This window comes from Gambusia affinis, linkage group LG10 (assembly GCF_019740435.1).
Source record: "Gambusia affinis linkage group LG10, SWU_Gaff_1.0, whole genome shotgun sequence".
Taxonomy (NCBI): domain Eukaryota; kingdom Metazoa; phylum Chordata; class Actinopteri; order Cyprinodontiformes; family Poeciliidae; genus Gambusia; species Gambusia affinis.
This window is the reverse complement of record NC_057877.1, coordinates 27,295,565-27,312,445: the sequence shown is the minus strand read 5'-3', so window position 1 is coordinate 27,312,445 and position 16,881 is coordinate 27,295,565. Positions and strand designations below refer to the sequence as shown.

General features: G+C 39.1%; 1 protein-coding gene across 2 annotated transcripts; it reads left to right on the top strand.

Annotated features, from left to right (window-relative positions):
• The first annotated feature begins 2,100 nt into the window (after positions 1–2,100).
• On the top strand, positions 2,101–16,485 carry LOC122839054 (E3 ubiquitin-protein ligase RNF14-like). Of its 2 annotated transcripts, XM_044130301.1 has the most exons (8): positions 2,101–2,243; positions 2,421–2,550; positions 10,423–10,553; positions 11,214–11,726; positions 12,553–12,631; positions 13,265–13,468; positions 14,075–14,247; positions 14,340–16,484. In XM_044130301.1, exons 1-8 carry the CDS (start codon positions 2,217–2,219, stop codon positions 14,400–14,402), a joined length of 1,320 nt encoding a protein of 439 aa, XP_043986236.1. In that variant the 5' UTR covers positions 2,101–2,216; the 3' UTR covers positions 14,403–16,484. The 2 variants fall into 2 exon arrangements, with proteins under 2 accessions (XP_043986236.1, XP_043986237.1); XM_044130302.1 differs by lacking the exons at positions 2,101–2,243; positions 2,421–2,550 and adding an exon at positions 2,560–2,593 and having other exon boundaries at positions 14,340–16,485.
• The last annotated feature ends 396 nt before the right edge of the window (positions 16,486–16,881 follow it).

Below are 16,881 nucleotides of genomic sequence, written 5' to 3'. Positions count from 1 at the left end.
AACTTGGTCACTTGACAGTTTTAGCTTCACCAGGTCCAAATTCTGTAAAAAGCACCTTTGCTATCCAGTTTGCTAAAGTATGGTATCAACAATATTATTGTTTATTGCAATAACTTTTATTGTCCAGCTTGTTTTGTGACAATTTAGGCAATATATTTTTTATTTTCTTATTTAAAGAAGGAATTTAATTATTTGTTTATTTGCATCATTTAATGTATTTTAAATATTGTACAAAAAAGGCTTAGATGGATGAATAAAAAAATCTGCAGAATGGGACAATTTTGAAAAATCAGATTAATTGATTAATCATCTGAGTAATAGACATAAAAAATAATCACCTAAATTTCATCCAGCATTACTAATACAGTTACAATATTATAACTGTAGTATAATATTTTGAAATATGCATAAAAGGACTTGAACAGCACTAGATCCTAGAAAGGTCCCAGCTTCCAGTCAAACCGCCGGCGACAACGAGTGCAAAACAGAATGTTGCATCCGCCATCCTTCTGCAGCACAAACAATAATATCACATTACATCTGAAGAAAAACAAAGGTGTCCAAAATGTGTGTTTTTCATAATGGTCCCATTATAGATAGGCATACCAGGCAGACTGTAGAAGAAGACGGTCATATCTGTGAAAGAGCTCCTGTCCTATTAGACTTTTCACCAGTAGGAGGCAGTAGAGACGCACAAAAGGGAAAAGGTGAGAATAAAACTCTAGGAAGAGAAGAAGTAGTTGAAATATATACGATGTATGTTTTTATTTGTTACCAAAACAAACAGAACAGAACAAAAATATTTTAAGTTGATGGCTCATTATAGCTATTAAATATGTAGTTTAAAAAATTAAAAAAACATTATTTATATTTTTAAAGTATGTAACTTTTAGTATTTTTCTCCATATATGTTGAAAGTGTCTATGTTGTGACAATTTGGCATGAGACAGATAGTCTGTAAAAAAACAACAACTGAGCACCTCAACTTCATCCAACTTCAACTAAAATCAACCAATCAGAGCCAGGAGGCGGGTATTACTGCTGACAATCACAATCTGGTGTCAAATATTTGCTAAAAACAATAAATTTTGAGAGTAATCTGAGAATTAGTTGGTTTTTTTTTTTAAATAACCTATGTTTGATTATGGTTTTTTTCTGGAAAAAAAGAAGAAAAGACATGAAATTTTAATCATCTTTGACTTTTGAAATAAATTTTCTAAGTTGTTTGTATTAGGAACTGAGTCTCAAAAGTTGAAAATTTGTCAAAAATATCCAAGTTTTTTTTGCTGGAAATTGACTTTATAATTTTTATTTTATTTATTTTAAATCAACAATAACCCTAATCTATCGTCGTAGTATTTTCCTTGGAGTTTGCAGATGCTTTCCTTTGGTCTTATAGGTTTACTTTAAATGTAAACCTACAATGTAAAGAAATGCTGACTAGGAATAAATTTCACACCCTCGTTTTTGGCGCCCCTGTAGCGCGGCGCCCCGCCCCTCACTATACGTTACTTATAGTACATAACTTTTTATTCATTTATTGTGTGACTGATCGTTTTTCCACCACTGTCATTTATTTATTACCTGTGGGTGAGTCAACCAGCTGCAGGTGAGAGTGAAGGAGGGAGGGGCAGAAGCAGCGGTGGAAGGAAAGAGACGTCATATTGCCTTATGGTTCCACCTAGTCGGAAGAAAAAACAAGTTAATGACACTAATAGTTGCCTATTATGTTACGAGTCTTGTCTAATTTTGTATTTTTGGTTCCACAGAAAGGTTTTAATTCATGAGCATGAACGCATCTCGGAGTTAAACTGCTACCGTACTTATATCCACTTAACGTCGCACTTCTGCCCTATTTTCGCTTAATTTTCTGAACTGTACCGGTTCTGAAATCAGCAGTAAAAACTCCACAGCGCGTCACTGTGGAAACTGGTCCCACGTGTTATCGTTTCCTTTCCTATATAGATTAAATCACTGCAGGTACATCAGACGGCCTATTGGGTTATAAATCAATGAACGGAGACAAAATATGTTTTATCTTTAATTATGAATGGGCACAAAAAACATCCTGTGGCTTTTATTAAAATGACATTTTCCAAACGATAACAGGTGGGGCCAGTTTTCACAGTGACGCGCTGTGGATTTTTACAGCTGATTCCTGAATCTTGCATCAGACTGCAGTTTATTAAGGCGAGTCCACAGAGGGACGGACTCATATGGACCAGGAAGCTGATGGAGACACAGTAAACAGCTGACATGTAAACTAACATTTAACATTTAAACATTGTGGCCATTTTTAATCCTTTTGTTGAAGGTAGTTTTTAAAAAGAACACATTTTAAGCTGCTTCGCTGTTATTTCGAGCAGCGGCTAAATAATTTTGCGTCTCTGGACTTCATGAATACGGACTTGGAAGAGCAGGAAGACGAGCTGCTCGCCCTGCAGAGCATATTTGGTTCGGAAGAGTTCCTCCGAAATGAGTCGAAGTCTGCCGGAGAATTCCGAGTTTCCGTGGAGCTGCCAGCGGGATTCACTGTACTCCTAAAACACGGTACAGTTCAGAAAACTGAGCTAAATGGGGCAGAAATGCGATGGTGTGTGGAGCTGCGCTTCTACACTGGCTTTTACGGTAGCAGTTTAACTCCGTGGTGCGTTAGTTAGCTAGTACAAAAGAATATCTGTAATAAAAACCTCAACAAAATATATTTATGTCACTATCAAGAAGTCCTTGACCACTTTTGAGACAGTTAAGATAAAACGGGCCGAAAGTCCAATCATTTGCTTGCTTCAACATTACTGTAAGAGCCATATAGTCAAAATAAGCAATTACTGATGTGGCAGGAGCACAAGGTGTTGACACTTCGGTGGTGGGTGTGTCAAGGTGGGCGTGACTGTCACTTAGGTATGAATGGAGCCGAATTGGCGCGCTGGTTTAGTATGTATGAGGAAGCGGGTGTGACGGTGGTTGTCATAATTTCTGTTGACCATGCTATAATGTCGCTTATTGTTGGCGCCATTGTTTGGTTTAGCCTGGTCAGTATGTGTCAGTAGCTACTTGTAAAGTCTCAAATATGGCTGTTAAAGTTGGAATAAATGGATGATTGCAATAACTTGAAGCGACCTGGAGTTTGTTGAAGCATGCGTCGGACAGCGAGAAATTCACCCCGTTAACCCAGTGCGGTCCTCTACAATACCGTTGGTTTGCCGCACATTTATCGTCAACAGAAAGACAATGGAATGAGTGACTCGTTGAAGGACAAGTCTGGATTCTTCGCTTCTGCTTGGAACAGTTTGGAAGCGGTAATGGCGCACGCAGCGCAGCGTCATCAATCAATTAATTGAATGATTCCTTCACCGCAGCTCAATCAAGTCCGCTGGAACTGAGGTATGGACAAACACACACGTATTGAGTCGACTGTTTGAGGAGGAATTGTTAAGACAAATATCTGGAAATGGAGTTAGCTGGATCAAAGTCAAGTTCCGTTGTAAGCGGTAAAGATGAAAAAAGACGATCAAAATTAACTGTTAAAGCACTACAGAATAAAATTGAGAAGCTTCAAAAGGATCTCAAAGCAAAGGTTCATAAAATTAAAGGAGAAATAAACATTATTAAAGAGCTTATGAAAAATGAAGCAAATCTTGAGAGTGTTCAGTCTCACTGTGATGATTTTAAACTGTTGCTGGAGGATGCAAATCAGCTGTATGAGTCTGTTATTCCACTGTTTCCTGCCGAAGAACAAGAAAGACAAAACACTTGGTTTTTAAGCTTGAGTAAATATAATTCTGAATTCATACAAGAAGTTGAGAAATGGCTTTCAGGTGCTGAACAAGTCAACAATGCAGCTCAAATGAGTGAAGAAGCTGAATTACATCAGGCTCAATTGTCCAGTGTGAATAAAGAGCTTAATGCACCTTTAGTTTCTCAGCATATAGAGTGTGATGAAAATGCTGGTGTTGAGGATGATGTTAAGCCAAGTGACAGTGTTTCTAATGTGGACAGCAGAAGGTCTAGAAGAAGTCGGTCATCAAGAATTAAGTCTTCTGTGTCTTCTACATCTTCAGCTCTTGTTAAAGCAGAAGCAGATATGGCTGCATTAAAGGCACGACATAAGCTGTTGAAACAAAAACATGCTTTAGAGGAGCAGGAGGAACAGCTAAGGAAAAAGAAAGAAGAACTGGATTTGGAGATTGAAATTGCAGCATCAATGGCTAAAGTTAAAGTGTTTCAGGGCTCTGTCTGTTCTACAGTGACTAGTGCTGCACAGATTCAATCTGATGGCATGAATTCATATTTTGAACATGAAAATAAAAGATCTCAAATGCTGAATGTTGATGCAGATACATTTGTACCTACAGCAGCAGGAACTGATTGTTATGATAAAGCTCCAACCTTTCAGTCCTATTCTTATTTGGGTGCAAGACCTAAAGACACAAGAGTTAAAGAAAATACAGACACATTAACTGACCAGGTGAAGATAAAAACAACACAAGTTGAAATTCCAACAGACCGAATGTTACATCAAGCTCAGCCGCAATCGTCACATCATAAAGATTCATTATCAGTTGATGAAAATAAACAACTGTTAAGTGTATTGGAAAGGCAGAATGAAATTACAAGCTTGCTTGTAAATCAACAATCTTTATTTTTTCTGCCAAAACGAGACATACCAATATTTGATGGTGATCCACTCCAATTTAAGACATTCATGACAGCTTTTGAACACAGTATTGAATCAAAGACGCATAGTGCCAAAGATTGCTTATACTTCTTGGAGCAGTACACTAGAGGCCAGCCTCATGACCTAGTGAGAAGCTGTGTTCATATGCCTAGTGATTCTGGATATGTTAAAGCTAAATCTCTACTTCAAGAACATTTTGGTTGTTCGTTGAAAGTAATTGCTGCATATATGAATAAAGTTTTGTCATGGCCAGCTTTGCAAACAGAAGATGTAAAAGCTTTACAAGCATTCAGCTTTCTGCTCAGGGAATGCCACAATGTGATGGAATACAATGGCTGCATGCATGAGTTGGATGTTCCTGCCAACATGCAAGCAATCATAAAAAAACTGCCCTTTAAACTGCGGGACAGATGGAGAAATGAGGTGTGTGATTTGCAAGAGAAGTTCAAAAGAAGAGTAACTTTCAGTGATATTGTTCGATTTGTAGAAAGGCAAGTGAAGATCGCTAGTGATCCACTTTTTGGTGATATTCAAGATTCTTTATCTAGACCAAAAAAGGATGCAGGAATCTATAAATCACAGCAGCGATTAAAGATGAAAGGAAGTAGTTTTGCTACTATTGTTGGAGAAATGCAGAAGAAAGCTGACTTTGAAGTAAAGAAGGGACAAGAGACAGCTGTTATAAAGAGTTGTTTATTTTGTGGAGCTGGACATTCTTTGGACACATGCCCTCTACTGGAAAAGAGGACACATGGGGAGAAGTTGACATTTCTGAAAGAAAATGGGGTGTGTTTTGGCTGTTTATGCACTGGGCACATCAGCAAGGACTGTAAAAGGCGACATCACTGTAAAGTGTGTAGTTTAAGACATCCCACCATGCTTCATGTCTTCTCCAAAGAAAAGGAAACTCGTCCAGTCCATAAGAAGAAGGAAGTGGAGACAACAAGTGGAAGTGCCTCCATCTCTGCTCAATCCAGTGGTCTAACTGGGGCCGGTGAGCATGGCTGTACTCTCTCTATTTTACCAGTTAGAGTGAAGTCTACAAAGAGCCAGAAGACAATAATAACATATGCGTTTTTAGATCCTGGAAGCTCTGCCTCATTCTGCACTGAAGAACTGATGAACAGATTATGTGTCACTGGGAGACATACAAGCATCCTTTTACGGACAATGGGTCAAGAAAGGGTGGTTGGAAGCAACATTGTGTCAGATTTGGAAATTGCTGGGCTGAATGAAGACATCTTTTGTGAATTACCTGACCTATTCACACAGAGAAGCATGCCCGTTCATAACAGCAACATCCCTCACCAAGAAGATGTTGAAAGATGGTCACATCTGAAAAATTTGAGGATAACTGAAATCAATTCAGGAGTTGATTTGCTTATTGGGACCAATGTGCCTAAAGCGCTGGAGCCATGGGATGTCATTCGAAGTCAAAATGGAGGCCCCTACGCAGTTAGAACTATTCTTGGATGGACAGTAAATGGACCTCTTAGAGGAGACTGTGATGTCGACACAAGAGAGCTACAATCGACTGTTACTGTTAACAGAATTTCTGTGTCAAGACTTGAGAACTTATGGCAACAACAACTGAAGGTTGATTTTCCTGAATGTTCTCGCGATGAACAACCTGGATGGTCCAGAGAAGATAATCAGTTCATGGAGCTAGTTACAGAGTCAATTAAGCTGGAAGAGGGACATTACACCATTGCTTTACCTCTGAGACACAAAGATCTGAAAATGCCCAACAATAGGAAATTGGCTGAACAGCGTGTTTTGAATCTCAGAAGGAAGTTTACCAAAAACCATCAATTTCTTTCTGATTATACTAACTTCATGAATGATATAATTTCCAAGGGCTATGCTGAAAAGGTCTCAGTTGAAAATCTTGAACGGTGTGATGGGAGGGTTTGGTATATACCACACCATGGAGTATATCACCCTCACAAGAAAAAGATAAGAGTCGTGTTTGACTGTGGTGTAGCATTTGGAGGAAAATCTTTAAACACTCAACTCTTACAAGGTCCAAACCTCACCAGTTCATTGGTTGGTGTCATCACTAGATTCAGAAAGGAACCTGTTGTTATCACAGCGGATATTGAGGCCATGTTTCACCAGGTCCGAGTACCACCATCTGACTCTGATCTGTTGAGATTTCTCTGGTGGCCAAATGGAGAATATGATCAGCATCTGGTGGAGTACCGAATGGTTGCACATCTTTTTGGAGCTACATCATCTCCAAACTGTGCATGTTTTGCACTAAGAAGATGTGCAGAGGACAATCAGCAGCTGTTTACACCAAATGTCATAGATGCGGTGCTTCACAACTTTTATGTGGATGACTGTTTGGTCTCTGTGAGCACAGAAGAGGAAGCTGTCTCATTATATCAAGAACTCCGTGCTTTGTGCAAGAAAGGCGGATTTCAACTTCTCAAATGGATAAGTAACCGGCGTGTTCTTGCTGCAATACCACAGCATGAAAGATCAATTGATGTTAAGAACCTGGATATGGATAATGATGATCTACGGTGGAGCGTGTGTTGGGAATACAGTGGTGTGTACAATCAGACCTGCTGAAATTCAAAATCATTCTCAAAGATAGACCTCTGACAAGACGAGGAGTCTTGTCCATTATAAGTTCCATCTATGATCCTCTTGGATTTCTGGCACCAGTTGTCTTAGTTGCAAAGGGGATTCTACAAGATCTAAGCAGAAGACACGTTGGCTGGGATGATCCTTTACCACATGATATGGTCCAGAAGTGGAAAGACTGGCTGGAAGGACTTCATCGGCTTGAACGGTTTGGAGTTAACAGATGTCTGAAACCACAAGATTTTGGACAAGCCACAAGTTCGCAGCTACATCATTTCAGTGATGCAAGCGAGAATGGATATGGAACAGCGAGCTACCTGTTGCAGTGTAATGCTGATGGACAAGTGCATTGTGCATTTGTAATGGGTAAAGCCCGGGTAGCTCCACTGAAACCCATCACCATCCCTCGCATGGAGTTGACTGCTGCAGTGGTTGCCAGCCGCATGGATAAGCTATTAAAGAAGGAGTTAAGAATGGAATTACAAGATTCAGTATTTTGGACTGATAGTACTTCAGTTTTGAAGTACATCAAGAATGAAAGATTGAGATTTAAGACTTTTGTGACAAACCGAGTTGGAGAGATACTCAATTTGTCAAATCCCTCACAGTGGAGGCGTTAGCTACCAGTATTAATCCAGCAGATTTGGCATCCAGAGGAACAAGTGCTAAGTCTCTCTTGAAGGCTAACACCTGGGTGTTAGGACCAAAGTTTCTTCAGGACCCTGAATGGAAATGGCCTGTAAATCCTGAGGACATAAGTCATTTTGCTCTGGAGGATCCAGAAGATCCAGAGGTCAAGACATTGGTTTCTGTTAATGCGACACCAATGAACAAGTGGATCCGATTATGGACTTCATTCATTCATTTTCTTCTTGGGATAAATTGAAAACAATGGTTGGGTGGCTACTCAGGTTTAAACAATTGTTGTTCAAACTGGCTCAAAAGAGAGCACAGCTGAAGTTGGATCTTGCAGATTCTAAACTTGATGAGTTTAAATTTCAAGAAAGATTGGAGAAAGAAATGAATGTGTACAAGAAAAATGTGGCATTAGGAGCCTTATCTGTGGAGGAGTTTGAGAAAGCTGAGAGTGCCATCATTTGCTATTGTCAAAGAAAGCGATATCCAGAGGAAATGACAAGTTTACAGAAACATGAAGGTGTGAAGAAAACAAGCCAGCTCTATAAGCTTGATCCTGTTCTTGAAGGTGGTGTACTAAGAGTTGGTGGAAGGCTAAGCAAAGCAGCTATGCCTGCTGAAGCTAAATACCCAGTCATATTGGCTAAAGACCTTCACATCTCAGAAATTTTACTGCGCCATATACATCATCAGACAGGCCATGGTGGACGTAATCATATGCTTGCTGAACTGCGTCAAAAGTATTGGATCCCAGGTGCCAGCGTTGCAATCAGGAAGACTCTATCAAAGTGCATGATTTGTCGACGACTCCATGCTGTACCAGGAAGCCAAAGGATGGCAGACCTTCCACAGGAACGAGTGTATCCAGACAAACCCCCATTCACTTGTGTGGGTGTGGATTGTTTTGGTCCCTTTGAAGTTAAGCGTGGAAGGAGCCTGTTGAAACGATATGGAGTCATCTTTACCTGCATGGCTATAAGAGCAATTCACCTTGAAATGTTGTCATCACTGGATACTGATTCCTTCATCAATGGTCTCAGAAGATTTATTGCTAGACGTGGCCAAGTTTTGGAGCTACGTTCTGACAATGGAACCAACTTTGTAGGAGCTGAACGCGAACTAAGAAAAGAAATTGAAAAATGGAACCAAACTCTAATTAATAACACTCTTCTTCAGAAAGGAATAAAATGGTCTTTCAATCCCCCTACTGGCTCACACCATGGAGGTGCATGGGAAAGTCTTATTAAGTCTGTTCGGAAAGTGTTAAATTCTGTTTTGAGAACACAGAGTCTTGATGAAGAAAGTCTTCGGACAGTTTTCTGCGAAGTTGAGGCTATCATCAATAGTCGACCTATAACCAAAGCCTCTACTGATGCACACGACCTGGAAGCACTAACTCCAAATCATCTTCTTCTCTTAAAGACCACACCTTTATTGCCACCAGGAGTGTTTTCCAAGAATGATGTCTACGCTCGACGAAGATGGAGACAGGTGCAATATATGGCGGATCTCTTCTGGAAGCGTTGGTTAAAGGAATACTTGCCTCAACTACAAGAACGGCAGAAGTGGCAAAGAACAAGACGGAACTTTTTGCCAGGAGATGTCGTCCTTATCGTGGATGACTCTGCTCCACGCAACTCTTGGTTAATGGGTAGAGTTGTGAACATTGTTCCAGATAAAAGAGGACTTGTGCGAACAGTTCGCATCAAGACAAAGACAAGCTTCCTGGAAAGACCTATTACCAAGTTGTGCCTGCTTCAGGAGGCAGCAACACATTTAACAAACTTTTCTCTCCTTTCCATTTACCAGTGACTTCCTTTTCTCTAGTTGATTGCTTATTCTAAATGATAGATTAAAATAAATTTGATACGGAGCAATTTATAATTGTTTCTTAGGTTTGTCTCTTACAGTGTTGACACTTCAGATAATTATTTTTGTAATAATTAGGGGCCGGAATGTAAGAGCCATATAGTCAAAATAAGCAATTACTGATGTGGCAGGAGCACAAGGTGTTGACACTTCGGTGGTGGGTGTGTCAAGGTGGGCGTGACTGTCACTTAGGTATGAATGGAGCCGAATTGGCGCGCTGGTTTAGTATGTATGAGGAAGCGGGTGTGACGGTGGTTGTCATAATTTCTGTTGACCATGCTATAATGTCGCTTATTGTTGGCGCCATTGTTTGGTTTAGCCTGGTCAGTATGTGTCAGTAGCTACTTGTAAAGTCTCAAATATGGCTGTTAAAGTTGGAATAAATGGATGATTGCAATAACTTGAAGCGACCTGGAGTTTGTTGAAGCATGCGTCGGACAGCGAGAAATTCACCCCGTTAACCCAGTGCGGTCCTCTACAATACCGTTGGTTTGCCGCACATTTAATTACCTTTTTTCTTTTTTTTGTCAGAAAAAGAATTAAAACATTTCTAATATCTCTGTGGAAGCATAAATACTAAATCAAACAAGACTCGTAACATAATAGGCAACTATTAGTGTCATTAACTTGTTTTTTCTTCCGACTAGGTGGAACAATAAGGCAATATGACGTCTCTTTCCTTCCACCGCTGCTTCTGACCTTTGAACTTCCTGGAGATTACCCGTCCTCCGCCCCTCCCTCCTTCACTCTCACCTGCAGCTGGTTGACTCACCCACAGGTAATAAATAAATGACAGTGGTGGAAAAACGTCTGAAACATTGTACTGGGGATCAGTCACACAATAAATAAATAAAAAGTTATGTACTATATGTAACTATAGTGAGGGGCGCTGCGCTACAGGGGCGCCAAAAACGAGGGTGTGAAATTTATTCCTAGTCAGCATTTTCTTCGTCCAGCCAAAGTCCACATTGAAAGGAAACCTACAAGACCAGAGGAAAGCATCTGCAAACTCCAAGGAAAATACTACGACAGTGGATTAGGGTTGTTGTTGTTGTTTATTTAAAATAAAATTAAAATTGTAAATAAATTTCCAGCAAAAAACTTGGATATTTTTTGACCAATTTTGAACTTTTCAGACTCGGTTCCTACTACAAACAACTTAAAACATTTGTTTCAAAAGTCTAAGATGATTAAAATTTTATCATGTTTTTAAATTTTGAGATTAGTCTCAAAATTTCTGAGTTGTTTCAAGCAAATACTTGAATTGTCAAACTTATGAGAAAATTTCTGAGATGAACCTAAAAAAAAAAGTGAAATGTATTTTTTGTTTTTTGGCAGAAATGTATTCCCTTCTTTTCTATGTATAATGGCCTTAATACGCCGTCGTAAAACTCCTCCAAACCATGGATTAAACATATTTTTTGTTTCTCTGTATCAGCTAACGTCCCTGAGTGATCAGCTCACAGATCTCTACCAGGCCACTGGGGGCGCTGTGGTGCTCTTCTCCTGGATCCAGTTTCTGAGAGAGGAAGCCCTAAAGCAGGTGGACATCCACAATCTGCTGGAGCTTCCTTCTGACCAGAACCATTCTTCCTCAGCTGCAGACAGTTCTGAACTTCCTGTGTCTGTTCCGGGCGGACAGGAAGTCGTCCCTCCAAACGAAGACCAAAGAGACTCTGGTCTCTCTTTGACTGCGTCTCAGATTCTCCTGTCCCAGATTTTGATCCATGATGCAGAGCAGAAACAAAAGGTGTTTGACGCCACGCCGTTTGACTGCGGCGTGTGTTTCTCGAGCCGGTTCGGGTCCGAATGTGTGCAGCTGTACGAGTGCGGCCACATCTTCTGCCGGACCTGTCTCGACGAGTTCTGGAAAGCCCAGATTACGGAAGGGAACGTCCGCGGCGTTACCTGTCCTCAGGTAGACTGCTCTGCCACATCAACACCTGCAGAGGTACGCCGCATTTTGAGACGCCTTGGAAAAAAAAAATCAATTAAACAAATGCTGCAGTTAGTGGAAGCTATTGCTAAAGCGCTAACCATGAACATTAGCTCCACTAACATGGTATACCAAGATGACTCTACTCTAACTTCAACAATGTTTATACTCACCATGTCCCAATGAAACATGTCTTACAACACAGTATATCGCCCTCAACCGCTCTCGACCAAAAATAACCAATCAGAGCCAGGAGGTGGGTCTTAGCGGGGTTAGCCATTCTAATGTACTTACTGCTATATGTGCTAATGGTTTAGAAACAACTTACTGTTACAGGAAACCATTTATTGGCCATCATCAGTGGCTATCCTAACATTAGCTACACTAACAGTAATATTAGTGGAGCTAACAGTGGTGTTATAGCTAACACCACTGTTAGCTCCACTAAGCTCCACCATTCACAATGTGCTATGCTAGCTGTCTGAGCAAAGCTGCAACATTTTGTGATTGGCAGCACTAAGACCCGCCTCCTCGCTCTGATTGGTTGTTTCTAGTTAGCATTGGGAGACGGTAGAGGAGCTAAACTTTTATCACATCAAACTGTCACAACAGTGATAGTTTCAGCTAATATGTAAAATATAGATGTATTAGAAAATTAATGCAACAATGTAGAAAGTATTCATTATTTTTTAAAAACATTTTAATAGCTATAATGAGTCATAAATTTACAGGATTTTTCTTCCTTTTTGTTTATTTTGGTGAAAATAATTACATAAATCTCATACATGTATAGAGTTTTATCCTCTTTTTCCCTTCTGTGTGTCTCTACTGCCTCCTACAGGTGAAAAGTCTTGTAGGAGAGAAGCTCTTTCACAGATATGACCGTCTTCTGCTACAGTCTACCTTGGACATTATGCCTGGTATGCCTATCTATAATGGAGACCTATTATGCAAAACACACATTTTGGACATTTTTCTGCTTCCATTTAGGTCTGAACTGCTTCTGCAAACAACCTAAATGTTTAAGAATAAAACAGACAGAAGTTTTCTGACAATGAGTTCATGTTTTTGGTGTCTGGAAAATGAGCCGTTTCTAAAACCTTCTGAATGTATTGTCACAAATTAGCAGGCACATATTCCACCCATCTTACCTAGCAACCACGAAGTTCCACCTGTTACCTAGCAACCCGAGCTGAGCTCCAGTACGTTTGGTCAGCTGGTTTTACTGCTGTATGCGCTGCACAATGGCTGCTGGAAAACACAAGAGTTTTTTCGTTGACTTAAAATCCAGAAACCTCTTGCTGCATTATTGTTGGTTGTGAAGGAGGTTTCACTTCTGCTTTTCAAAGATGTACGGTTGTATAATGGTGCATCTGCTTTTACATGCGAGTATAAACGTTGAGTCATTGTGCAAAAAAAGTTTATGAACATGTTTTGTATAAGCTCCTCTAATGTTTCCTGTTTAAGGAAACATTAGAGCTCACTCAGATACATTTCAAGGTTAAAGGAAAACTACACATCCTCATCTCTCATTTTTTATTTTTCCTTTTTAGACATCACGTATTGTCCTCGGCTTACTTGCGGTTCTGCTGTGATCTTGGAGAAGTCCAGCCCTGCAGCGATGTGCTCCGTCTGCAGCTTTGCTTTCTGTGTAGACTGCAAAAGAACGTACCATGGAACAAGCAAGTGCTACGAAGAACCTGACTTATCCACAGAGAAGAGTGAAGAACAGCTGATAGCTTTCCCAAAGACAGAAGGTACATTCTTCCTGTTAAAAAAAACCTCTGTGTATCTCAAAATCCTGATGATTTGGTTGAACTTTAACAATTTGAGGAAACCATTTACCTTAAACTAGGGGAGTCCAAAGCGTAATTCTGTGTGATCATGACAAAGTTATACAGAAAAAGACTGTGTCTGTTACAGCCGCCTGTTATTTTAAGTCAAATTTCATAGTAAGTAGGGCTATAACTATCTGAGTTTTTACACACAAAAAACTAACTACGTATCAATTTTTTTTATTAAGTTTGGTTAATACCAGGGTTTTTTTTTTTTACTGGAAATGATCTAAATGTTTTTCTAGACTAAATAAACTCAACATAAATACCCAGAATTTTAGGCCTTTTATTAAGACAAAAGCTATTGCATTTTTAATTCAGATAAAAAAAAAATCAAAAAAATTATTTTGCATTTAAGTTTGAAAAACTATTTGAAATAAATTAATGAAAATGAAATGAAATGGAATTCAGTTATTTGATATAAATTGTTACCATTTAAAGAGAAATGTAAAGATAGAGCGATTTAAGTTTCTCCAAACAGCAATAAATGTGCAGGTTGTGCTTCAGGATATATTTTATTTTTTCCAGAGGGGATCCAGGCGCTTCTGGAAGATTATGCTAAAGGTGGCAAGCGGAGGCGTCGGCTTCTAGAAAACAGATATGGCCGTAAAACCTTTGTTTACACCTTTGAAAGGCATTCTAGCGAAAAATGGATAACCACCAACACCAAACCCTGCCCTCACTGCTTCTCCCCAATACAGGTATGTTTTGCTTTTAACAGCTTTAGATTCTCATTGTTTCAGACAATCTGGTTCTTTTCTTCACATTATGTTGTTGTTTGTTTGTGTTGCAGAAAGATGGCGGATGCATCCACATGTTTTGCACTTATTGTAAACGGGATTTTATGTGGCAGTGACTCTGTAGACTTGACTCTTTAGAACAGACTTTCTCAAACTTTGGACCGCGGCCGCCCCCTAGCGGCCCCCCAAGGGACTGCACGTAAACGACCTGTTATTTACCGTGACGTCACCTCGAAGTGCGACGCTACAGCTAGCTTAGCAAAGGATTGTGTTTAAAAATAATAATGGATAAAATCGGATACCGGTGGAAAGAAAACAACACCAGGAATACGTGTATGCAGAGGTGGACAGAGTACTAAAAAACTACTGAAGCAAGAGTAGTTCTACTTCCACATATTTTTACTCAAGTAAACATAAAAAGTAGCCGTTCAAGAATTTATTCAAATAAGAATAAAAAAGTATTTGGTGAAAAGTACTGAGGAAATAATCAAATTACCATTATTTTATCTTTGAAAATGACATAATAAAAATCAAATAACAAAATCAGGCAGAGAAAGAAATTTCAAAATCAGTTAAATTTATATTTATATAATTATAAAATTTGCTTGAAAAAAGCTCCAAAATTCTTAGATTACTCACAGAAATGTAATTTTTTTTCCAGAAAATTTCTGAGTTAGAAAAGTTGAACATTTGCAACAAAAAAACTTGGAAATTTTAAGATTAATCTCATTAATTATTTAGAGAAAAACATGAAAATATCTGTTTCAAAGGTCAAAATTTTTTGACTTTGGACATTTTTGACTTGAAACTAGAAATTTAATGTTTTTTGTTGTTGTTGTTTTTTTCTGGCAGAATTTATTCTTTTTTGTTTTAGTTTATGTGCAGAGGCCCTAATACACCATTGTATGAAAACTCGCTTTTCAATGCAGGTTTAATAATTTTTAACTCTCATGAAGGAATTAGAACCATCATCAGAACAAACAAAGCAAAACACTGAATCAATCAGTTCTGTAAATATGTAAGATGAGGTCAGCAGGTTACATTTCTACGGAAGAGTCTTAGGGCCACCGAAAAAAAAAAAAATTCTGAGATTAAATACAACAAACATTTTAAATGCCGAAAATGGGATGGAAATTGTAAAAATATATATATTTTCTAATTACACTTAAGTTGTCCAGACAAACTTCAACATTTTCATTTATGAAATCAAGTCCAAATATTACATTATCTGTTTAAAATAGAAATAATAAAGTTTTCAGAATAAAGCCAACCTAACAATAACATTACATAAAGAACATGTTTTAAATTTACACGAGTGTCTCAAATAAACAGCCAAGAACATCCAAATTTAACTAACATTTGAGAATGTTAACTTTGGGACATCTGGTCAGGATGCTTCCTGGACGCCTCCCTGATGAGGGTTAGGGCGTCCCGCCTGGAGGAGGCCCCCGCGTCCCGCCTGGAGGAGGCCCCCGCGTCCCGCCTGGAGGAGGCCCCCGCTCGGCTGGCCTGGGAACGCCTTGGGATTCCTCCGGAGGAACTGGTGGAAGTGGCTGGGGAGGGAAGTCTGGGTCTTCCTTCTGAAGCTGCTACCCCCGCGACCCGACCCCGGATAAGCAGCAGAAGAAGATGGATGGATGGATGAACTTTGGGACAACCTACAGTTTTCCAACTTGCGTCAGTTTAATTTTATGGGGAATAAAGGAATATAAAAATAGTCTGCAATTTCTGAAAAAATCTTCTATTACTCATCTGTTGTGTTTAATTGGGTTGATAAATATGTTAGGTAATTCATTCACAACAAAAAATCATCTGAAACAAAGTATTTTCAAAATCAGGTGACGAATATGTTCTATCTTAATATTCATCGTAGGGTGCTTGTCTGCCAGAGTAAAAATGTCTTCTGAAAAGAGCAACTTTTAAGCAGCTAAGTATGTATTTCTGTGTTAATAATTTTTTATTAATTGTTCTGATGTAATATTCTAACTGTAGTCAACATTAAGGCCAGAAAACATCAGTATATTTATAATTAATTTATATAATGTGTTTCACTGAGTGAATTTTGTTAATGAAATAAATGTTTGACTAATATTAAAATTTATCATTACTCTGTTAAGTGCAGTTCCTTCGCTGCCCTTTGCCAAATAGATATTTTAACGGCGCCCCCTACTGCCACGGCGGTTAATAGACGGTCACAGTAAACCAGGGGTGGGCACTCCTGGTCCTGGAGGGCCTGTGTTCTGTCAGATAGCCATACATTGTCAGATCGTCATACGCGTATGACAAACTGATGGCTATATCTGTCAGATCAGCATACGTTTGCATACGTTTCAGCATACGTTGTCAGATAGTCATACGCTTAGCTCAGACATGTATACGTTGTCATTACCATATGATTTTATTTAATCAGCAACATAGAATCATGACGTAGATAAGGATTTTTTTCAAAAGTGAAACACTGGTTTTGCCCCAGTTTCAGTGTGAGTAAAAATTGCGTTTTCATACACGACATGCTATCCAAGTTAGCAGACATGTTATCCAACCCAAAAATATTAAGGAAGTGGGGGACGTGAATTTAAACAGGGCGTGTTTTAG

Excerpts from the sequence above, each read along its gene's own strand:
- LOC122839054 (XM_044130301.1), top strand. The coding sequence starts at position 2,217 with ATGGACCAGGAAGCTGATGGAGACACA. Across the intron at positions 2,551-10,422 it reads CACTGTACTCCTAAAACACG|GTGGAACAATAAGGCAATAT; the intron begins GTACAGTTCAGA and ends TCTTCCGACTAG. Across the intron at positions 13,469-14,074 it reads AGCTTTCCCAAAGACAGAAG|AGGGGATCCAGGCGCTTCTG; the intron begins GTACATTCTTCC and ends TATTTTTTCCAG.